Source organism: Arachis hypogaea, chromosome 19, assembly GCF_003086295.3.
Source record: "Arachis hypogaea cultivar Tifrunner chromosome 19, arahy.Tifrunner.gnm2.J5K5, whole genome shotgun sequence".
Lineage (NCBI taxonomy): Eukaryota > Viridiplantae > Streptophyta > Magnoliopsida > Fabales > Fabaceae > Arachis > Arachis hypogaea.
Window position 1 is genome coordinate 3,455,906 of NC_092054.1, and position 24,754 is coordinate 3,480,659.

Here is a 24,754-nt window from a genome sequence, read left to right on the forward strand (position 1 = left end):
TCCTAATACAGTGACATCGACCCACTGAGCAAGAATGTCTACAGAGGCCATTATTTTTCCTAAAAGGTGAGAAAAACCTACAAAAGAAAAAGAAAAAGAAAAATAAAAAACATGGTCTCTAAGGGGAACACGGAGTCAAAACCTACAAACCAACTTCTCTCTAAGCATGAAAGCCAGAAGCATTTTTTCGTAGAAAAGAGAAGAAAGGACTAACCTTTGTCTGGGCGTGAAGGAAAGGAAGATGAAAACCTTCGAACAGAGGTTGCACCACGAGCAAGTAAAGTAGAAGAGAAAATTTTAAATCGCAGAAACGAAATAACGAAGGAGAGGGAAAGTATTTATAAACATGCAAGGGGCATAATGGTAAAAGCGGAGCAATCATTAATAAGAATGCACCGTTACCAAGGCCATCAATCCCTACGCAAATTCCTAACGGACGCGACCCTTGATTAGACGTAACTGTCAGAACCAAAAGGTCACGAAAGGTCACGTCGGTTACAGACCGTCACGTCGGTCCTCCAACAAGTCAGCTACGACCCCGATTAAAATACTCGAACCCAAATCTTGAAGAGAAATTGGGCTCGATTAGGGGCACTGTTCATACCCTGGCCCAACACTAAGGCCTAAGATCCAAGAAAAAAGGCCCAACCCAAAAGAGTTGAGCCTTTCATTACACCGACCAGATACCACGAAGTCGGCTATCTTCACGACTTGCTCTAAAGAAGTCGGTACGAGGATTAGCTGGCAGATAAACCCTCCCTCAAGAGGATAACTGCCCCTAGAATCTCTCTAACCACTTCCAGGAGCCATATCTCAACCACCCTAAGATAAAGGGACGGTTATTCCCCTTAAAAAGTGGTACTACTTCAACGGTGGTTATTGGTTCACCACTATAAATACACTGACATCTCTCAGGTATCTCTAAGTTCCGATACATTCTAAACCTGCTTAACCCCCTGCTAACTTAGGCATCAGAGTGTCTTTGCAGGTATCACCCCCCATTCGTTCATACTCACAAGTCGGACGGAGGCCCCCAAGACGCAGACCCGCTCGAAGGCTTCCTTCCTCAGACGATCGGGCCAACCCAGTGAGTCCAGCCCAATAATCTCCGGTTACCCATCGTAACAAGTATTATCTCAAAAATGATTTTGTTCTTATTTTACAAATATAGATAATCCCCTTAGTTTGGCTTACTTGAATTATTGAACATCAAAATAATTTTCTTTCAGCTGTATGCGCATTTTTTTTTTTGGAGTCATTGTTGTACAATTGTATGAGTCATTGGTATCTTATCTCCTTTATTTATTTGTTTATTTATTTATTTATTTTGGGATATGATGAGTCATTACTTTTAGTTGCTCGCTTCTTTCGGCCTTGACCAACCCAATCAGCTCAAAGGCAAGTTGTTGTTGGTATTGTTTGAAAATATGAACATTCAAAACAAAATTGAAAAGAAAATAATGAACATACATAAAGTTAGTGACGAAGAAAGTAAAATGGAAACATTCTTTTTAGGATGAAAAAATGGAAACGATGCATCCAAAAAGAAAGTTAGCCAACGTAGCATATAGAAAAGTTTTGTGGATTATTTTACTTTTAAAAATGTTTACGTAGAAAATTTGTGGGTCATTGATTGGGTGGAGGAAAGAGGGATCAAAGAAGGAAAAGAAAAGATGTTGACCTAAAAAAATAATATTATATATATGCACACTAAAAATTAATTATTAGATAATTTAAAATATAAAATTATATATTAAAAATATATAAAATAATAAGAATAAATATAAAAAATATATAATTGATTTGAAGTTGATTATTTATTTATATATATTATTTAAAAAAAACAAAAAAAAATTATCTCTTTAAAATTTAGCGTAACTATGAGAAAAGAATAAATTAATCCATGATTTTTTGGTCTGTGGATATTTAAGTCTCTGAAGATTTGAAAATATATTTAAGTTTCTTGTTCTCTTAAAATCTGGACACATCAATATCTGGGTTGTCTAATTTGTCCAATTTTAAAAACTCTCTTGCATATATATCTGTATCAGCCAGATTAGTATAATGGGAGTCACATTTAATTTTTCGTTAAGTTTGACAGAGTCAAATAAACAAAAGGATTAATCTATCTAAATTTTAAAAAATTCAAAAATTTAAATATATTTTCAAAAATTTAAATATCTACTTACTAAAAAGTCAAAAATTATTTATTCTTTTCTTGTATAACTATTATTACAACCCACATCTTTCAATCTACATTGTTATTTTAAAAGACCTCTTGGTTTTCTAAAATATTATTTCTCCCAAGATATTAACTGGGTATGTTGGACATTGAAAATGACAAAAATAGCCAGCCATGTATTAATAAAATGCCAAATTTGACTAGAAATATTGCTAGGATTTTTTTCCCTAAAATACATGTAGTAGTGAATCTAAAATTTTTTTAACTATATCTTACATAATACATTATCATGTTTGATTCATGACGGTTGAAACTCTGATTTAAAGTTTTGATATCGATTGTGATTCAAAATGGATGATTCTATATGTCTCCCAATGCAAGCAAGTTATCTTTGATCTTGCAATATGTATGTGCCGCTAGCTAATAATAATAAGACGTTATTATATACATATCAAGTAATAATAAGACGTTATTATATCTTGATATTTGCTCCATAGTTGCAAAGCCAGTGTGGTTAGTCCTTCATTCAAATCATGAACAGAGTTAGTATAATAGAAGCCAAACCATTGATAAAACAGTATATATAGGATAATGTTACGGCAAAGTGTGTTTTTTAATAGAGTAAAAAATTGTTTTTTTTTTTTCAATAAAAAAAGTTAAGAAATATAATAATTCATATTATCTATTTTTATCAATTTAAATTTTTGAAATGAGTAATATCATAATATGATACTAGAGTTCTATATTAAAAAGGTCTAGAGTTTGATCTTTAGTGAATCCTAAAAATAAAAAAAAAAATATCATAAGACAAATAAAATAAAAAAAAAGACTCATGCAAAAATAAAAAAAATTAAAAAAAAATCTCTTATTTGAGGGAGAAAATTAAAGATATAACTATTTATGTTATTTATTTCTATCGGCTTAAACTTTTAGAATGAGTTGTATCATGATAAAAAATATTTAAAAAATAAAAATATCATATAAAATATACACTGTCTTAAAATTTTAGTAAAAATCTTCACATTTCGATTAACTCCACTACTCTTCATAAAAAAATTCACATATATATGAGTGACTTATTATTTTTTACATCAAACTGAGTCATTTATTTATTATTAAATAAAAAAATGAGTCAATAAGTTTATAATGCAAAATTATTATTATTATTATTATTATTATTATTATTATTATTATTATTATTATTCAATCTAGAATAATAATGTAATTAAGCTCATTACCTTACGGATACAATGTTGATGAACAACTGTTTGATTTTTTGTATTAACCAAAACGTCACATGCCCGTACTGCCTGTTGAGATATTTCAAGATAAAGATCATTATTAAAATATTCAAACTATTAAGAAAAACACAGGAGATAATAGAAGAGGAAATAAGAGTAATTGATACTTGTTCTAAAATGGTTCATACAAAGAACATTTTATTTTTGGTCTACCTAGAAGAACATACATTCTTTAAAAACTCTTAGATTTCCATTAATTTTATTTTTTCCGATAATGAAACTTCATCAATCATCATCATTAGTCAAAATTAAAAATGGAACAAGAGTACAAAATATGACCCCAAGAGAATTAAGGATCCTACTAATAAGTACTAAATCAAACCAGAAAACATAAAGGGAAATTCCTAAAAAGTTACTAATCATTATTACATACATGACATTGAAAATTTTAGAACACTAATTTCTTCTTGACCCTTCTACCGCCCTAGTTCTCTTAACTTTTTCACGATGTTTCACTCCGTACGAGTAACAACAAAAATAGTTTGGCATCATATATTTTTCCCATATCACTCGTTTATCATCAGAAAACTATTATTGATTCAAAAAAATTTTAGTTTCTAACTCTCTTTTTTATATACTTTACAAACCATATTATATTGAAAGAGACATACAAATCCGATCCAAATTAATGTAGGTATAGATATAACGAAACAACTATGGTATAAACACAAGTCTAACATATTATTTTAGAACATATTGGTATAAAGATTTAAGAGAACTTAAATCATATCTATTTATTTTGAATAAAGTTTATGATCAACCTTTTTATTATGAATTATATATATAGATTAGTAAATATTTTATTAAATAAAAAATTTAATTTGATACATTATCAGTGTGAAAGCAATTTTATATGTACGTTTAATTACAGAATGTCAAGTCGACAAAAATAATTATCTTTAATTTACATTGATCACATAATTGATCATTTAAAAAATAAATATAATTGAATGATTATATATATCAGTACATCAAAATTAAACTCTAAATAAAATAACTATTTTTTTTCTCTATAAGTTAAATTTATGTTTCCCTTTCTAAGATAACAATCCAAACCATATTTTCTTCCCCTTCTACATTTTGTTGGCAGAAATAAAACTAATTTCTAACCTTTTTCTTAAACTAAATTGAAAGTATACTATTGAATAGTGACAGTATTACAAAATTAATGCACTCTATTCAAATTAAAAAAAAATAGATAGATGATATATATATGGTGGAATCTCGATTTCACGGAAAGTTAATAGCTGAGAGTCGTTACATGCAAATTTAGTCAAATAAGTCAAATCATCTAACGACTCTCTATTATCAACTTTACGTGAAGTCGACTGCACTTGAGTTTCCACCTATATATATAAATGCAAAACCATATTTCAAAATTCTTTGGTTAATGTATATACCTTAAAGACGTACGGAGAGCGAAATCCAAAAAAGCCAAGTTGGCCAGAAACTTCCGCAACACCATGAAATAAAGCACTTCCCTTCTTGATATCTTCAATCAGATGCACCACATCCACGGGAGGCAATCCACCGAACTCTAAATCACCGTACACATGGCACCATCCCCACCCCCTCACGTGCCACCTCCCAGACTCCACGTGACCCAGCTTTCTCCCTCTGTACTTCATCCCCACGTCCACCTCCTTCAGATCCATCCAGTACACGTCGCGGTTTTGAACCTTAATCGTCACGGAAAGCATGAACATCGCCGTCGCCTTCACGCGCTTCACGCTCAGCTGCGTGATCTTCACGTCCGGTTCCCCGGGCCATAACACGACGACCAAGGCCACAAAGAGAAGAGTCAGGAGCATGCATGTTAGCAGGCAGTGGCATGGGCGTGGTGGTGGTGGATCGAAGTCGTTTTTGTGAAGGTGCTTTTTTGTTGGGAAAGATGCGTTCTTTTCCATGGATTGGGTAAGTACTAAGAAGTAAGAAGCGAGAAGAATGTGTTTTAGTTAAGAGTAGTAGTTAACACTTGTGAAAATTTCATAGTCGTAGCACTTTGTTTTGAAGCGCGAAATTGTGGTTCGGGTTTCCAATTTTGTATGCAACTGTGCCGTATATATATGTGAAGCTAAGAATGTGTTTCGTGTCACGCTCTTTTTTATTTATGTTTTCTTTTGTCTTCTTTGAATGTTTGTGAAATCAATCAGGTAGTACTTTAAACACCACATAAGGAACATTTGATGAAGATCTATTGCATATCACTCATCAATCATCATATGTATACAACAAGTGTAATAAAGACAAACTTTTCTCATCTTCCTTGATACCTATTTATTTTCTTATTTTTGTGTTATTATCTTAGATTTTTTCTACTTATTAATATCTATTAAATATAGAATTATTCATTAATTCTATTGAACTTTTTAAAGTTTCAAGAGAAAAAACTTTATATTGATAAATTATCAAAAATATTCTCAAAATATTTTAATATTGAATAAAATAATAAAATATCTTTAAATAAAGATCTAAAAAGTTATAAAAAATAAGGGTAATGACACATGATAAAATTATCAATTAAAAAAGTTTTTATAAAAAAAATATAAAATTAAATTTTCAATGTATTTATTAAAAGAAAATATTTAAAACTTTTTATTACTTATAAGATAAGTTAAGATTAGCTGAACCCAAAAAAAAAATTCTTTTAAGTGTTAACTGACTTTTGCATATAATAAACTATTTGTGTATTTGTTTTAAATTTTCTAAAAATATTTAAATACTTATTTACAACATACATATAAAAAAAAGGAATAAATTTTGATTTTTGTACTCCTTTTATTTTTAATTATTCAAATAAAAAAAAATAATAGCATTACATCGGTTAGACTCTAGTATTATATTAGAATTGAGATTGAGTGAACCGATTAAATATAGAATGATTCATTAATTCTATTGAACTTTTTAAAGTTTTAAGAGAAAAAAATTTATATTGATAAATTATCAAAAATATTCTCAAAATATTTTGATATTGAATAAAATAATAAAATATCTTTAAAAGATCTAAAAAGTTATAAAAAATAAGGGTTTAGTTAAATGGCACATGATAAAATTATCAATTAATTTTTTTTTATAAAAAACAATATAAAATTAAATTTTGAGAATGTCTTATTAATATTATAAACTATCTAAAAATTTTATGAGAGACGTGAAACTTGTAATAATTAATCCAAACCAAAAAATACAAAAGAATTAAAAAAAATGTAAAAAACAATAAGGAGGAATCATATTAAAAGATATCATAGGGTGGGATTTTTCCCCTCCATTCTCATTTTGCTCTCTATATAATTTATTTCTAACATGGGAGAGAAGATATAATTATTTTCAACATTCATCTTTATTTACATTCACATGATGGAAAAATCTGAATTCCTAATTCAAGATGAGAAATTTTGTACCCACCATTACACCTTACAATAATTTTCTCAAACAAGATCAAACATTGCAGATGGCGCAACAGCCACTAAAATAATTTATCTTCTTATCATATATGATTTTTAGCATTAATCTCGTGTACTCAAATCCAATTCTGTACGTATATATACACGTAGTGGGAGAGACGTTGTTACATCCTTTGATAATTTCTTTGCTCCATAGTTGGCAGAGTAAATGTCATTAGTCCTTTAGTTCATCCTTGAAATCATGAAGGAAGTTAGTACAAAAGAAGCCAAATCATTCTTAAGATGATATAGGAATTGACATGGATAATTTAGTTCTTTACAAAATTCACCTTACTATGTCAATTAGTTAATCGTCAATTTTTACCATGATGAGTCCTGCAATAAAAATATTATTTGATCAATGATTCTGAACATTTACAATTAACATGATTGATGAGTAGAAATTTCCAATCAAGTTACACTTCTAGATGACGACGAAAATAATAATAATTTAATTTTTATGTATTAATTGTATAAATTTTTTTTCACAATCATCTAATTATATTTGTTTTTTACGACAAATATAAAAAATTATTATTTTTACTAATGTAATCACAATAAATCAAATAAATAGGAGCATATATAAAATTTTCTAATATTAATCCATCAAGCTTACCTTATGGAGACAATGTTGATGAATTATTGAATGATTTTTTGTATTGACCAAAACGTCACATGATCGTATTGCCTGTGTAAATATTGCAAATTAGGGATCATAAGCAAAAGGCTTATTCAGGGAATGAGCCATCAGGGTGAAGGAAGCAACTAAGATTACTAAGATTAATTCAAACTGTTCATCAACGGTGTCAAAAATAATTGATATGTTTTCAATATATATGAAGAAAAAAAAAAAACATACTTAAATACTTAATTTGTTTGATAAAACTATTTAAAACAAATGAATACTTTTATTATTGTACATAGTAATTTTTAAATGTTTAAATTTTATTTTATGGTAATAATTTGTGTAAATATTATTCAACAAAAAAATTAAGTATATATATGTTCAATTTAGTATTTAACAACATTTTTCATGTGCAAGTGCAACATTACTCCCTAATTAAAATAAAATAATAAATTTGATCTGTTTTGAACATCGGAGATATGGATTTGATCAAGTTAATTTTGATGCACAATAAATCATTTTAGGTTATAATTCAATAAATTATATTGGATGCATGTCTAAAATTTTTTTATAATAATATAATGTATCAAAATTAAATTATTTATTTTGAATAGTAAAAAAGGTAAAAACTTAGTTAATTTCATGTGAAATTGATAATTAAAAATTATTACATAATAATTTAGTTAAACTTATCAAATTATTTAACTATTCTCGATTATTAATTTTATATAAAATTAATTGCACCCGAATTTTTACTAATAAAAAAAGCATGAGAAGCACCTTGAAGACATAAGGAAAGCGAAAGATAAGAAATCCAAGCTGGCCAGAAACCTCAACAAGAACATGAAAGGTGGTTTTTCCCTTCGTCATGTCCTCCACCAAGTGAATCACATCCGACGATGGTAACCTACTGTACTCAATATCACCGAACACGTGGCACCATCCCCATCCTCTCACGTGCCACTCCTCTGTCTCCACATGACCCAGTTTGATCCCTCTGTACCTCACTCCAATGTCAACGTCCGTCAGATCCATCCAGTAGATGTCCCCGTTTCGCACCTTCACCGCCACTGAGATCAGCAGCACCGCGCTCACCGGCGGTATCGGGTGAACTTTCACGTGCCTCAAGCTCAGCTGTTCGATCTTCACGTCCGGATCCGATGGCCAGAACACAAAGATCGATGCAGCGGAGAGGAGAATCACTAACGTGAATGTGATGCAGCAGCAGCAGTGACGACACGGCCTAAAAACGATGCCGTTTTTGAAATGGTGCTTAGTGGAGGAGGTTACTGTTATTGAGTTTGAGTGTGAGTTTGAGTTTGCCATGGTTGAATGAAAGTGAGGTTTCCTTTGCAAGGGGTTAGGATTAATTAAGAACATGTTGCATTGCGTATGTATTTGAAAGAGTACGAATATGTAGGAAGTACGTATGTATGTAGAAGAAAGAGTGTTTCTGTTAGTTTTGAAAGTTCGTTTATTATATTGGTTTTTTGGTTTACGTGGGAGCTTCCTCTTTTGGATGCATGCCATACTATATGCCCTAGGTATAGTTTTGCTTGTCTTCACTACTAACTGAAAAAATGATATTAGTACCTCTACATTATTCCCATCCTTAACAGTTATAGTAGTAATTTTGGAAAAAAATATCTCTAAACTAAGAAATTCCAATACTTAAATCACTAATGGTGAAGTGAAATGTATGAATTGAAGAGCTCATATTCCTTTTGTTACTTATAGGTTTATTTGTTGTAATTTTTTATATAGTAGGAGTACATAAGGAGTACATAGTATATAAAATGTATTAATTCAACGAATATTTTTTTAAGGGATTTCTCATTCTTGTGAGATGAGAAGAACTTATTTTAGGGAGACTCAAAACAGCGACTTCTTAAATGGATATGGAAAGATTATGTCATTTGAGTTATAGTCTAAATTTTATCGTTAGAGAGATCTTGTTGAATTAACTGTATTTTGATAAGTTATTTTTTTGTTCTTTGTATCATAACATAATACAAGTGAAATTTGTTAGAAAAAGTAAGAGAGCAGCAAAGAAAAAGTTTGTGTATACTTAAATAATGTGAAAGATACAATATATAAATGTATGGAGGTCACTCAGATAAAGACGCCTAAAACGTCTTTTTTTTTTTTAATGTTTTCATACTATGTTTTAATTGGTTTCTTTATAATTTGTTTGGTATTTCTCATCACATATTAGTAAATTCTTCAAAAGATTTTCTTTCCAAAAACAATAAAAAATATTTAATTTAAACTAAAACAAAAAAGGTAATAAATTAACTATTAGATTTTTTTAAAAGATTATTTACATAAAAAAATATATCACATTCATCAATATATATATATATATATATATATATATATATATATATATATATATATATATATATATATATATATATATATAACAAGCTCTTAAAATTTTTATAAATAAAAAAATAACTAATTTTTATTCGTATAATATATACAACAATTACTATATTATTATTATATTATAGATTAAAATTTACTAATTTAAATTTGTTTTTATTTTTAATATAAGCATTAGAAATAAATAAAATTTTTATAACAAGATGTAATGTAACAAAATATATATAATATTAATTAGTTTTTAAAAAATTATAAAAAGATGATTTTTTCTAATAAAGTGTTATTAAAAAATTAACATTATAAAAACTAATTTCAACCAATATGATATAATAGGTTATTAAATATATTTAATACAAAAAACATTGAATATAATATTTTTATTGAGTTTAAATTTTAAATAATTTTTAATTGAATTTCGAATATTTTTATTTTAAAGAGTTAGAATATTTTAACATTATTTTTTTCGTATCTTTTTAATTGAGTCTTTGATTTTTTAAATTATAAACCTTATTTATAATTAAGAGTAATGTTTTAACACCACCAATTAGTCACACATATAAAAATACAAGAACAATTCTATTGTCATAATTATAATATAGAATAAATGACCATTTGTACCCATGAGAGATGAAAACGCTGACATTTGTACCCATGATAGCCTGAAACTAAAGTTATACCCATGATAGATGTCTTCCGTGTGACAAAAGTGCCCTGACTTGGATCTGAACTTGGTTCGTAGGAATCCGATCCTACGTGGCGCTCCCTCCCTTATCTTCAACCCCTCTCTCTTACTCACACACACACACTCTCTCTCCAAACCCCACTCTTCACTCTTCAAACCCCACTCTGCCCCTTCTTCCTAACACTCGCTCCCTCACCATCCACTCCGCCCTTCACGCCGACAAAGCCATCCTCTTCTCCCTCCCTACCACCTCTGACCCTATCAAGGATACCCTCCTCACTCTCATGCTTTTCAACCACTCTTCCTTCATTCTCACCTTCTCCACCTCCCCTTCCTCTTCCGCACTCCAAATCCGGGATGGTACTTCTCAAACATCTCTTCATACCGGTCAACCAAGCCAGTCCAGTAACCGTGCAGGTAGTAAGAATTCTCAAGGAAAACAACATCATCATCGTCCCCCTCGTCTTCATCTATCTCTTCCCCAGACTCATTCTCCTCTTCATCAATTATGGAAAAAAAATTCAAACTTTGAAAAAAATCAGGCACTCCACAAATCAGTAACACAAAAAATCAAAGTGAAGGAGAAAAGGACCCGCGATTGAGGAACGCAAATATGAATGTGTTGGTAATATTTATTTTTCAAATAAACGTTCTAATTTTTAACAGCATCTCTCTCTTTCTCTGAATACAATTATTCAATTAAGCTAAGCAAACGAAGCACCCATCTTTGTACAGAAGAGAGAGAACAAAAACAACATAGAGACAGAAGACATGTCTGCTTTTGATACCTACAGCGTCGACTCTGATCTCCGGCGGCAATGTCCCCGTCGTTGACCACACTTCTCCGTCTGCTTCACCAGACATCTTCGGGTTTAGCGATTTGGATCCAAGCTACTCCCAGTCTCCTTTCGAACTGGTGCATGTAGCAGAAAATGGTAACGACAACGGCTACCACGACGACAGCGTTTTTGTCTCAGACGAACCAGTGCTTCCAGCGCCTACAGAGATGGGATCAGAGGAAGGTTACACCCTTCGTGAGTGGCGCCAGTGAGAAGTGAGAAATGATGAAACATTTTGGAAATTTGGAAGATTCAAAAAACCTTAATAAGGATGAGGTTGTTGATGTTGACGATGAGAGGAGAAAGAGGCTGTTGAAGAAGAGGCAGAAACGTCGAGAAGGGAGAACGGTGGGTCGATGATGTTGATGGCTATGGTGGTAGCAAGGAATGAGAGCGGTGGTAGGGACGCAGAGTTTGGAATTGGGGAAGAGAAGATGGGGAATAAAATTATAAATTAAAATTAGATTATATTTAAAGGGTTTAGGGGTTTGGAGTGCCACGTAGGATCGGATTCCTACGAACCAAGCTCAGATCCAAGTCAGGGCACTTTTGTCACACGAAGGGCATCTATGATGGGTATAACTTTTGTTTCAGGCTATCATGGGTACAAATGTCAGCGTTTTCATCTCTCATGGGTACAAATGGTCATTTATTCTTATAATATAACTTTATAAGCAATATAATACAATGAAACTATATATAAGTAATATAACTAAATTAAATTTTATCTACATCTATAGTCACATTTCATAAATAATATAATTAAATTATATTTATATTTATAATTAAAATATGAATAAAAATACAAAAAATTATCAGAATAGTTAATTTTTTTCGTTCATAAATTTTTTTGTTATTTTTGTTGTGAAAAGTTTAATTCTTTTTGTTATTTTTCGTTCATAATTCGGGTAATTCGTTCATAATTGTTTTTGTTATTTTTGTTGTGAAAAGTTTAATTCTTTTTGTTATTTTTCGTTCATAATTCGGGTAAGATGCAAGTGCTGAATTCTGTCACCGCTTGCTCTAGGTCGAGAACTGTAACACCGCCTGGGTAAGAGGCAGTGGTGAGGTTGTCCCCTGCTCTGGGTACACGGGTAAGATGCAAGGGTTGCGGCGTTGTCCCACTTGCTCCGTATTTGATGTTCTGTCCAATGGTTAGCTACCAGGACATGTCGAGTTGGCTGTATAACTGACAGATGAGCTCATTAGCCATATGGCTGATATGCATCATATGTATTTGCGTGCTTTGTTTGAGTTTGCAGTTGTTTTGGTTTGCCTAACTGCTTAACTGTCTCTAATTGCTATCTGAGCTACTTGCTGTAACTACTACCTATACCTGTATTTTTCTTGTCTGTTTTACCTGTGTTTGTTCTGGTGTGGTACTTTTGAGATTGAATTTTGGTGTTGAATTGATGATAGTGTTGATTGATTGCATGATTGGTTTCTGACTGAAGTTTAGTAAAGTATGAAATATCAAACTGGTTCAACATAGACTTAATGAACCTATGTTTGGAACAGGTTGGTCATTCATACAGTTAGAAAACTTTTAAGATTCTTTTATGAGAAAAGTGAGTTTTAGATTTCTGGATACTTAATTGATTTCTTTTAAAAAGACTTTGAATTTTTGAGTGATTAAACTGTCGATTTTTTTAAAAAAGATTCATAAGACATCGATAATCACTGAGCTAGAAAATAGATTTCTCTTTAAATATCTTATTATGATAATTCTGAAATTCAGAGGTGAGATTGTGTGGTTAGGTTCTCACCCCCTTACAGCTTTATCTTTTCAGGACGGACGAGGAAGCTTGTAAAGTTTTTGTTAAGTTTCTAATTATGTTGTTTTTGTTTGTATACATATGTTATAGACTTTCCCTCGCCTTTATTATTATATTTTTGTAAGAGGGATAGGAGTCATAACTGTAATAACATATATGTATATAATACTTGTAAGTTGCTTGAGTAAGAAGTTTTGTATACGTGTATAAGCTTATTTATCTTCAGTTAAAAAGTATTTTCATTTTTATTAAAAAGAAAATAGCGATACGATTTTGAGTCAAAGGCTCCTATTTTATTATTAAGTATATGAAGTCATCGTAATACTTCTTGCTATCAGAGTAGTGTAGCCGAAAGTGTGACATTCTGATAGTGAAGGTGTTACATTACGTATTTATTATTTTGATTCTCTTAGCACCTATAAATACCCTCTTGCTTCCTCTCCCCTTTCTAACATGGTATCAGAACCTTGGTATCCTCTTTGAGGAGGATTAGTTGATTTTCTTCTGGTGAAATCACCATACTTTTTATATTTTTTTCCGTGCCATTTTTTTCCTTCTCTTTTGTCAATGCTTTGATGCTTTTCTGACCTCACCGATTAGCTCATCCACTACTTACTTATTCTCATGGAGAAACCATATATTTTTCGTCACCTTCAATAGTTTGTCATCTCTTCGCACTTTGTCACTTTTCAACAGTTTTCCGGCAGTTCGCCATCTTTTTAGCAGTTTTTCGGCAGTTGGCCACTCTTGAGGCAATTCTGTCTGCATTCTCTTCCGGCAATTTCATCTGCATTTTGGTCCCTGAGATTCACGCGATTATCCATTTTGGTCCTCGAAATTCAAAATTACCTATACTGGTCCTTCAGATTCAAGTCTGGGAACCAACGTGGTCCCTCAACCCTTTTTGGCGATGACTAGACAAACGGAATGCTGAAATGGCACCCCGTCCCTACGCTGGATGATGAGTAAACGACGTCGTTTACCCTTGGCACCCAAACAAGTCAGAAATGTCGTCGCTTTGTATATGAAGGGAGAAGAAATTATGGAAACCCAAAATAAAGTATTCTTCTTCTTCTCTACCTCCACTATTTTTTATTTCTGACTTGTTTGGGTGCCAATGGTAAACGACGTCGTTTACTCATCATCCAGCGTGACAAGAAGGGTGTCATCTCAGCACTCCGTTTGCCTAATCATCGCCGGAAAGAATTAAGGGACCATATTGGTGCCCAAACTTAAATCTGGAGGACTAATATAGGTAATTTTGAATTTTGGGGACCAAATTGAGTAATCGCGTGAATCTTAGAGACCAAAATGGGGATTTAGTCTTGTATGCCAAAAGTAGAGGACATGGATGAAACCAACATAAGAATTTTATTCCTTTACCTCTACACATATAAATGTATGTGAGTCTAATTCTTGGAGAAGAATTTTATGATATGCAAAGAGTTGCAAAGAAATTTTTCAATTAGCTCACATATCTATTGATCAAGGAGTTGACAATAAAAATTAATTTCAGTGTGAATACGCATAGAGTTTTTGTACAATCAAAAAATAAAATTTTTAGTAAAATATTCAAAAGTATTTAGATTTAATTTATATATTATTCGAATAAAGTTTAAAGTATAAAATACATCTTTAATATTATTATTTTTTTTCTCCCGCTGCTGCGTATTATAAACACAGTAATCCTTTAGGAATAACCAAAAGCAAAACTTCATGGATTTTGAATTCAATTATTATCATATTTAAATAATGTATTTGGATATTTTCTAGCTGGAATTTCAAAATTCAAGAAATCTTAATGAATAATTTTTGGCTATTAAAAATGAAAAAGTTTATTTAATTTTCCTCTTTCTCTGTCACACTTCAAAATGCATTTATATATGTATCAATTAAGTGAATTAACCCTTATAATATGATCGAAACTTAAAATTTTCTAAAAAAGAGATAAAATTATAACATTTTTCATAATATTATATTATACAATTTATTTTTTCTATAAAACCTTCTATTTTTTAATATTCTCTTAGCTTGCTATCGAAAATTCTTAATATTACAACAATGAAAGATATTCAATTTATCAATTTCATTATTTGAATTTAGATTGATCTGATTTAAGTATACGAAGATATAAAGAAAAATAACATTTATACCATTTTTAAATAGTAAATACACTTTAAAGTGTATACTTTTTTAAAAAAAAATACATTTATTGTTTTCACTGTAGGCATTTTATTATAAAAAAAAATAAGGAAAATATATAACAAATCTCTGATCTTAATAAAGTAAAAAAAAAAAATTATTAATTAAAACATAAAAAAAAGGAAAATAGATAGTCTTTATTGCTCTAAGTGGGAGTACGTACTCCTCATCTAGCGCCCGACGCTCTGCCAGGGTTTTATTGTACCGCCTCCATGGTTACACCTTTTTTTGTCTTTTCTTCGTCAAACCCTTTTCCATCTTCTTCTACTTTCTTTTCTTAATTTCTTTTCCACTTAGCTCCCTAATTTTCGTTTTCTCTCCCAATTCATTCCTCTTTTAATTCATTCCGTTTTCTTATTCACTCATTTCATATATCTTATTTCTCTTTGGAATCATTGAATACCAATTCTGATTTTCTCTACACCATGGGCAACAAATCAGAGACTCAGAACCCTCATATAATTGCTATGACGGTGGAGGGTGCCAGCCTTCAAGTGGCACCTAGAGAAATATGAAACTGCTCTCGTGGAATTGTCGGGGTTTGGGGAGACCCCTGACAATCCACAATCTTAAAGGGATTTACAAATCCTACTCCCCCGAGGTTGGTTTTATCTGTGAAACAAAAAATCAATCTCGACAAGTTGAAAGAAAACTAAGATCTTGTGGTTTCAATGAATGGTTTATTGTGGATCCGGATGGATTATCAGGGGGTTTGGCAATGGCATGGAGGGATGGTTGCACTGTTCAGATTTTACAGCATAGTAGATTTTTCATTGCGGCATCAGTTCTGACAGCTGGTTCTAATGATCCCTATGGTGTTCTAGGTGTTTATCTCAGTTCAAATGATCAACATAGAATGACTCAATTTGCTGAATTAACTTCAGTCACCCAACAGTTCGATGGTAAGGTTGTGTTAATGGGGGATTTTAATGCCATTTCTAATCAATTGGAGAAAGAAGGTGGGGGTGCTAAATCTCCTTCTTCTATTGAAACCTTTAATAGTTTTATTGATGATAATTCCCTGATTGATATTAGTATGGTCGGAAGACCATTCACTTGGTCAAATAGACGGAGGGGTGATGAGTTGATACAGGAAAGACTGGACCGATTCCTGGTAGGAGTTGATTGGCAGCAACTCTATCCCAATGCAACGGTTCTTAAACTGTCAGAATCAGGCTCGGATCACGCCCCTCTTCTCTTAGACTCTAATCCGAGAACTGAGATATCTAAACGCCGATTCAAATTCCAAGAAAGATGGTGTTCCAATGATGAAATAAGGCAGATTGTTAGAGAGGTTTGGCATGAACAGATTGATGGTTCAACCATGTATATCCTAGCTCAAAAAATAAAGCGTTGTCGGCATAAGATTGTCAGATGGCAGCAAGAACACAGATCTAATTCGAAGGTGGAGATTGATTTACTACAGTCGGAATTAGAGGAACTTCGTTTAGCAGGAATTCATGGAGGCGACATCATTTCAAAAATAGAGGACAAACTTGAAAAAGCATTGCAAAATGAGGAATCTTATTGGAAAGATAAGTCTAGAGTCAAATGGCTCAAATCTGGTGATCAGAATACAGCTTTCTTCCATCTGAAATTTAGAAATCGAACCCGAAGGAATAGAATTTGGCAACTAACTGGCAGTGACGGTGAAGTGGCTACTTCAAATGCTGGTATTGCTTATGTGGCTGAATCTTATTTCAAGGACATATCTGAGTTGGTTCCAAGAGTTAAAGATCTAATTACTGAAGATAGGAATTGGAATCAGAATCTCATTCAAGAATTATTTCCCCAAGACGTTGCAAACAGGATTTTGTCAGTTAAAATTCAGCAGGGTAGGGACAAATTGCAATGGGATTTGAACAAATCCAAGCAATATGATACAGCTTCAGGTTACAGAATTGGCTATTTATTTTACCATCCGCCTCTGGAGCTTTGCCCTAATTATATGCAGCAGAAAAATCCGTGGATTGATCTATGGAAGTTGAACTTGCCTCACAAAATTAAGCTATTTATCTGGAAAGCTCTCCATGGCCGACTTCCGGTGCTTGCTCAGATTCATCACCGCATCCCATCTATATCACCAATATGCCCCTGCTGTCATGAAGCAACGGAAACAGTCACTCATTGTTTAATCGATTGCCCTAGAATTAAAGACGTATGGTCTCAGAGTTATCTTCGTGACTGTCTTCCCCCTCAGAGTTCTAACGACTTTTGGACATGGTGGACTGCATCAACAGAGATACTTAACCCGTTGAAGAATGCTGACCGTAATCCTCAATTGCTTGCCATCATTTGCTGGAACTGCTGGAAAGCTCGCAACCAGTTGATTTTTGAAGGTTCTACTTCTATGCCGTCTGCCATTCTAGCAAGCTCTGTCAAGTTGCTCCGTGAAATCCAAAGAACTCCCAGTTTAGGTCGTCATCTCCATGAGACAAGCTCTTAGTTGCATGCAATTGGATTTATCATTCTTTCTTCTTTAAGATTTTTCTTCGTTTTTCGACCACGCATCGTCAGATGAATACTTTCAGTGTAGTGTTTTTTGGGAAATCCCCACCTTTTATTATGCTGTCCTGCTTTTGGATATCTTTGTATTTCATTTTTTAATAATTAATGAAATATAACCTATTATCTTTGGAAAAAAAATAAAAAAAAAAGAAAATAAAAGAATAAAAGAAAAAAAATTAATTTAATTTAATTTTAACTAACAATTTTAAATAAGCTGAGTATAAAGCTGGTCGGGAATATCAACTTTATATGTGGACTTCCAATTCAATCCACTTCATTTAAAAAAAAAAAAGTTGACAATCTTACTCGAAACGAATTGGGTTAAACTGTAAGTAAAGTCAAGTTCGAGTTCAACCTTTTTTAATTTTACACGTGTAAGTTTAATTTTTCTATAACAATTCAACTAAGTATTCTTTAAAAATTGTACAATATTCAGTCTTTTATTACAATAATTTTAAAAAAATTAAAATAAATACATTTAAAAATTATGAATAGATTTAGTGTCTTTTTAAAATTAAATACACATTTAAAATACAAACTAAATAAAACTGAAGTTTAAAATTTAAATTTTAAATTTTAAATTTTTGTTTCAGATTTAATATATTTAATTATTAATATATATTATAATTTAAATACATATCTAAAAATCAAATTATTCAAAATTCAAAATTTTAATTTTAAAATTTTAAAATAAACATTAAATCATCTAATTATTAACTAAACTTGTACAAATTAAAACACTCAAAGAAGCAGGGAAATTACGTTTGCCCTACATCGAAAATTCAGAGGCGCACATCGAAAACCCAGAGAAATCATCTCCTGCCGCCGTTTATCCGCGCCACCTTCCTCTTCCGCGCTCATCTTCGACGTTGCCTTCCTCCTTCTCGGTGCTCATTCACAACGCCGCATTTTCCTTCGTCAACATTCATCTTCATCGCCGTCTTCCTCCTCCTCGTCGTCCATCCGCATCAACGTCGTCGTTCGTCCCAGCCGAAAACTTACCTAAAGTTTGGACGGCTCTCTGACACCATTACTTTCTTTATTATTCAGTATAAATTTTTGATTTTTTTAAAATAAAAAATCGAATAAAATGGCTTGAAGAGATTTTCATATATATTGCAATGTTAAATTATTTTTACATATGCAATTTCTATATTTTGGAAGTGTTTTAAAAATATTTTCTATATAACTTCATAATTTTAGATGTGTTACAATTATTTTTTAATGTTTAAATTTAAATTTTAGATTTATGATTTTGGATTTTTTTAAAAATATTTTTTATATAACTTCATAATTTTAGATGTGTTACAATTATTTTTTAGTGTTTAAATTTAAATTTTAAATTTATGATTTTGGATGTGTTTCAAAAATATTTTTTGTATAATTTAATAATTTTAGATGTGTTACAATTGAAAAAGAAACTACAATTGAAAATATTTTAGTTTGTGTATATAATTATATTCGACCATTCATCACTAGAAAGTCGTAAAATAGATGCTAATGAGTTATAGCTCAAATGGCATAGTTTACCTATACTCAATTAAAAGGTTGTGTGTTCGAGTCTTCTATCTTTGGTATAAAAAAAAAAAGTCGTAAAACAGATCCTGTATATAATAAGTCGCAAAAACTAGAATTTTACGATTTTGAATGTATTTTAAAAATATTTTGTATATAATATCATATTATTAGATGTATTATAATTGAAAAATAAAAATACGACTATATCAGCTAAATCTTCTCTCATAAACTTTAGATTTTTTTTTTGCTTCTTTATCTAAAATATTTTATTTGTAATAATTTTATTGATAAAATCAAATAAAATTAAACTGAGAGGAGGCTTCAGCAGCTATGAAGTGTGAGTGAGTGTTACTAAAAAAAAGAATAACCCGCTGTATTTATTATTTGTTATGTGAAGCGTATCCCACGTCAAAGTCCTGATAACTACTACTCCTATGAAGTGTACAACTGTATAACTAGTTAGAGACATTTTCGATTTTAATATTTAAATTAAATTAATTTATAGATATGTATCTAAAAAATAGGAGAGTATTTTAATAAAAAATAATTAAATATTATTAAAGGTTGATTAGTGTTGTACAAGTAGCATTTTTCTTTCTATAAATCTCAATCATATTTTCTTTTCAGGTTGAGAGATGAGAATCTCCTCCTAACCCTAATTCAAGTGAACGAAGCAATTCAATCAACACAATGACTAAGGTCTCTCGTTCAAACAAAAACTCTAAATCCCAAAACACTAATCCCATTAGAAAACGAAGAAAGATCACCAAGAAGACGAAGAATGTTGATTCCAGTGAACCATTCTGTTGCCCAATCTGCATCCAGACCAAAATAAAAAAGAAATCTTTTACCACAGTCAGTTGCAACCACTCACTCTGTACAACTTGCATGGTAAGGTACGTTTCTTCACAGGTTCATCGCGTTAAAATTCCTTGTCCGATTTGCATGGACTGTTATTTGAATATGGAGGATTGCCGCAATATTCTTCCAAAGAAGGTTTTCGATCTGTGGGGAAAATTATTGTGTGAAGCAGCGATACCTGAGGCTGACAAATTCTATTGTCCCTTTAAGAACTGTTCTGCGCTCATGATCGATGACGGTGAGTGCAGAAAATTGGCCAAAAAATTTAAATGTCCTCATTGTGATGGAATGTTTTGTGCACAGTGCAAGGTTGCTTGGCACCATGGAATCAGGTGCAAGGAGTTTCAGGGCAGTAATGGGGATGTTATGATGATGGGGTTGGCGAAGGAGAAGAGTTGGCAGAGGTGTCCTAATTGCAAGTTATACGTTGAGAAAAATGGTGGGTGCAAATCCATGTTTTGTAGGTGTGGAGAGAATTTCTGTTACATATGTGGAATTAGTCTTCGTCCCCATAATAAATGCTCTTGTAGAAGTGAATAGAAATGATAAACTGAAATATGTTTTTTATTCAGTGAATCGTTTCACATAGTAGGCCGTGCTAGTTGATAAAAATTATTCAGCAAGAACTGATTTGAATTTTTATTTAATATGATTCTACATGTGTTGATATAATGTTATTTTGTTATAAGAGAGTGGGTTAATGATTAGGGTCGTATAGATCGGCTAGATGAATCAAACCATGTCAATAAATTCTTTCGTGTATCATGTGAAAGACCGTTTACAAATTTTAATCTACATCATTAGATAATTTTGCATGTCCATATATGAAGGAAGAAATATTTATTGTGATTAGAGAAAACCTCTATCATTAAATTGTTCCTGTTAGTATAAGGATCAAAATTGTAATTCATATTTTTATTGTTGAGTGTCTGTTGGAACAAACAAAAGCAAAACTTCATGGATTTTGGATTCAATTATTATCATGTTTATATAATGTATTCGAATAGGGTTATGTTAGGTAATCAATGACTTTTTTGAACAACATGAATAATAAATCTTAAAATTGGCCCAATTCACCTCAATCTTAATATTAGAATAATTATCCGCACACTAGTAAATTATTTAATATTTTTATTGTCTATCTATATTTTTTATTTAGATATTTTCTAGAGAAAATTTCAAAATTCAAGAAATCTTAATGAAAAGCTTTTGGCTATTAAAAATGAAAAAGTTTAATTTTCCTCTTTCTCTATCACACTTCAAAATACAGTTATATGTATCAATTAACCCTTATATTATTATCGCAACTTAGAGTTTTCGAAAAAAGAGATAAGATTATAAAATTTTTAATAATATTATATTATACAAATTTATCTTTTCTATAAAACTTTTTTTTAATATTCTCTTAGCCTGCTATCGAAAATTCTTATTACAACAACTAAAGATAATCAATTTATCAATTTCATTATTTGGATTTAGGTCCATGAATAAACAGCTTAATTAAATTCTTTTTAAAAAAATAGTTTAAACAATAAATAATTATATTAATAATAATTTATAAATAAATTATTTTATATTTAAATTTTTAGTTCTAAAAGTACTTATTTTAAAAGAAATATGATAAAAAAATTTATTATAAGAGAAATTATTTTTTTAACTTTTTTATAAGTTTTTAAATAATTTTTTAAAAAGTTACAATTTGATTTTAAAAATTGTATCAGATATTAATACTACTACTTGTTATAAATTAAAATTCAAAAAAATTACTCTTAAAACTTCCACCTTAGATTGATTTGATTTTTTTTTTGGGTGACTAGATTGATTTGATTTAAGTATATGAAGATATAAAGAAAATATTTATACCATTTTTTAATAGTAAATACACTTTACCGTGTATACTTTTTCTTTTTAAAAAATACATTTATTATTTTTACTATACGCATTTTATTATCAGAAAAAGGAAGGAGTATAGATAACAAATCTCTGATCTTAATAAAATAAAATAAAAAACTCTTAATTTAACCGTAAAGAAAAGGAAGAAAAATAAAAGGGTAAAAGAAAAACAAATTCAAATTTAATTTAGATTAGATACTTAAATAAGTCTCTGAAAATTTTATATTGGATATTTTCGTTTCAATAAAAAATTTATTATATTGAAGTTCCTAAACTTTATATAAGTAAGACATATAAATCCCTATTTTAGTTAAGTCTGTTATTTTTATTTGGACAAATAGATTCTCAAAAATATAACGCAAAAACCTATATGTCTTATTTTTATAAAGTTTAGAGATCTCAATATAATAAAAAAATTTTGAGAATAAAAATATCCGATGCGAAATTTTTTAACTATATATAATCATTTAATTTAATTTTAACTAATAATTTAACCATACTAAGCATCTGACCCAATTCGTACAAAAAAAAAGAGTTGTCAATCCAATTCAAAGCGCTAGTGGGTCAGATTGAAGAGTCAGGTGCGAATTTAACCTTAATTTTATCCAATCTACTCTCTTTATGAATATATTATAATATGTAGTTAAAAATTATTATACATTTCTTCATTTTTGCAATTTCAACATGGATTTTATCATGATTTTATTGCTTTAATTATAATATGAACTTAATTTTATATATTTTATTTTATTAGTAAATTTATAAAATATAAAATATTAAACATTGTATTTAATTAAAAAAATTGATTTGTTATAAGTACGATAAACTTTAAGAATACAGATAAAATTAGAATTAAGACTTAGGAGATTTTCAACCTATAAAAAAAGATATGATTGAAAATTTAAATAAAATTTAAACTTATATGTGTAGATCCTTCCTTAATTATTGTTAGTCCTAACTAAGTAAATAAAAAATAAAATAATTTATAAATTAAATTCAAATCTGTGTAAATAATTTTCAAATCTCATTAAAAATAACGATTTACCAATCCTAAAATCAATTATAAAAACCCTACACCCCACTTACTATCGTCGTAGAAAAATAAGTGAAAGAAGCAATTGGATCCACACAATGACTAAGGTCTCTAGTTCAAACAAAAACTCTAAATCCCAAAACACTAATCCTGTTAGAAAACGAAGAAAGATCGCCAAAACGGAGAATGTCGATTCCTCCAACACCAACACCAATAGTGAACCATTCTTTTGCAAAATCTGCATCGAGACCAAAACAAAAAAGGAATCTTTTACCACAATCAGTTGTAACCACTCATTCTGTACAACTTGCATGGTAAAGCACGTTTCCTCACAGGTTCATCGCGTTAAAATTCATTGTCCAATTTGCGTGGACCGTTATTTGAACGTCGAGGAATGCCGCAATATTCTTCCAAAGAAGGTTCTCGATCTGTGGGAAAAATTATTGTGCGAAGCCGGGATACCTGAGACTGACAAATTCTATTGTCCCTTTAAGGACTGTTCTGCGCTCATGATCGATGACGGTGACCACAATGGCAGAAAATTGGCCAGAAAATTTAAGTGTCCTCATTGTGATAGAATGTTTTGTGCAGAGTGCAAGGTTGCTTGGCACCATGGAATCAGGTGCAAGGAGTTTCAGAGTCGTAACAAAGACAGGATGGAGAAGGAGGATGTTATGCTGATGGGGTTGGCGAAGAAACAGAGTTGGCAGAGGTGCCCTAATTGCAACTTCTACGTTGAGAAAAGTGATGGGTGCCCATCCATGATATGTAGGTGTGGAGAGATTTTCTGTTACGTATGTGGAATTACTTACAATAAATGCTCTTGTAGAAATTAGGATGCGGAACTTAATCATAAAAAAAAAAAATTAAAAATACTATCGATGACCAATTGATAATTATAAAACACAAAAGTTACGGACTCCTAACACTCATCATTTAATAGAAGTGATAAACTGAACGCCAATTCTATAGGGTTTATGAGTTGTTGTCTAAATTTTGTTTAATTTATTTTTTAAAAAATTATTTATTTTTATATCTTTTAAATTAAATATTTTTATTTTTTTATCAAGTGAATCGTTTCACATATTAGGCCGTAATGGTTAGAATTATATTAACTCCAACAAGAACTGATTTGAGTTTTTATTTAAATTTGGTCTTTTGCTTATGATTCTACATGTGCTGATATAATGTTACTTATATTTGTGTTATTTTGTTCTAAGAAAGTGGGTTAATGATTAGGGTCATATATATGGATTTATAAGCTACAAAAGTTTCAACGGCAACCTTTGTGGTCATATATACGAGATTTTGCGTAAACAAATTGAGAAAATATTGATAAAATTATAAAATAAGGTTTAATTATTATTAAATTTATAATTTTTATTATATATAAATTTTATTATTTTAATTTAAAAATAATTAAATTTTTACTTTTTCATTTTACTAACTATTTTATTTTAGAGAAGTTTGATCTGCTATTTACATAAGTGTCATAATAATTAAAAGTCAT

General features: G+C 30.4%; 3 protein-coding genes across 4 annotated transcripts; 1 reads left to right on the forward strand and 2 right to left on the reverse strand.

Moving 5' to 3' along the window:
- Positions 1-2,489: 2,489 nt before the first annotated feature.
- Positions 2,490-5,736, reverse strand: LOC112777012 (uncharacterized). Its single transcript, XM_025821297.3, has 3 exons — positions 4,884-5,736; positions 3,421-3,492; positions 2,490-2,702 (listed from the first exon to the last, which is right to left on the reverse strand). Exons 1-3 carry the CDS (start codon positions 5,388-5,390, stop codon positions 2,697-2,699), a joined length of 585 nt encoding a protein of 194 aa, XP_025677082.1. The 5' UTR covers positions 5,391-5,736; the 3' UTR covers positions 2,490-2,696.
- Positions 5,737-6,699: 963 nt separating this feature from the next.
- LOC112777154 (uncharacterized) lies at positions 6,700-8,891 on the reverse strand. Of its 2 annotated transcripts, none has more exons than XM_072227128.1 (4): positions 8,380-8,891; positions 7,540-7,611; positions 7,214-7,259; positions 6,700-7,116 (listed from the first exon to the last, which is right to left on the reverse strand). In XM_072227128.1, exons 1-3 carry the CDS (start codon positions 8,872-8,874, stop codon positions 7,245-7,247), a joined length of 582 nt encoding a protein of 193 aa, XP_072083229.1. In that variant the 5' UTR covers positions 8,875-8,891; the 3' UTR covers positions 6,700-7,116; positions 7,214-7,244. The 2 variants fall into 2 exon arrangements, with proteins under 2 accessions (XP_072083229.1, XP_025677235.2); XM_025821450.3 differs by having other exon boundaries at positions 8,329-8,891.
- A 14,451-nt stretch (positions 8,892-23,342) lies between these two features.
- Positions 23,343-24,080, forward strand: LOC140181916 (E3 ubiquitin-protein ligase RSL1-like). Its single transcript, XM_072227610.1, has one exon. The coding sequence runs from the start codon at positions 23,343-23,345 to the stop codon at positions 24,078-24,080; it is 738 nt and encodes a 245-aa protein (XP_072083711.1).
- The last annotated feature ends 674 nt before the right edge of the window (positions 24,081-24,754 follow it).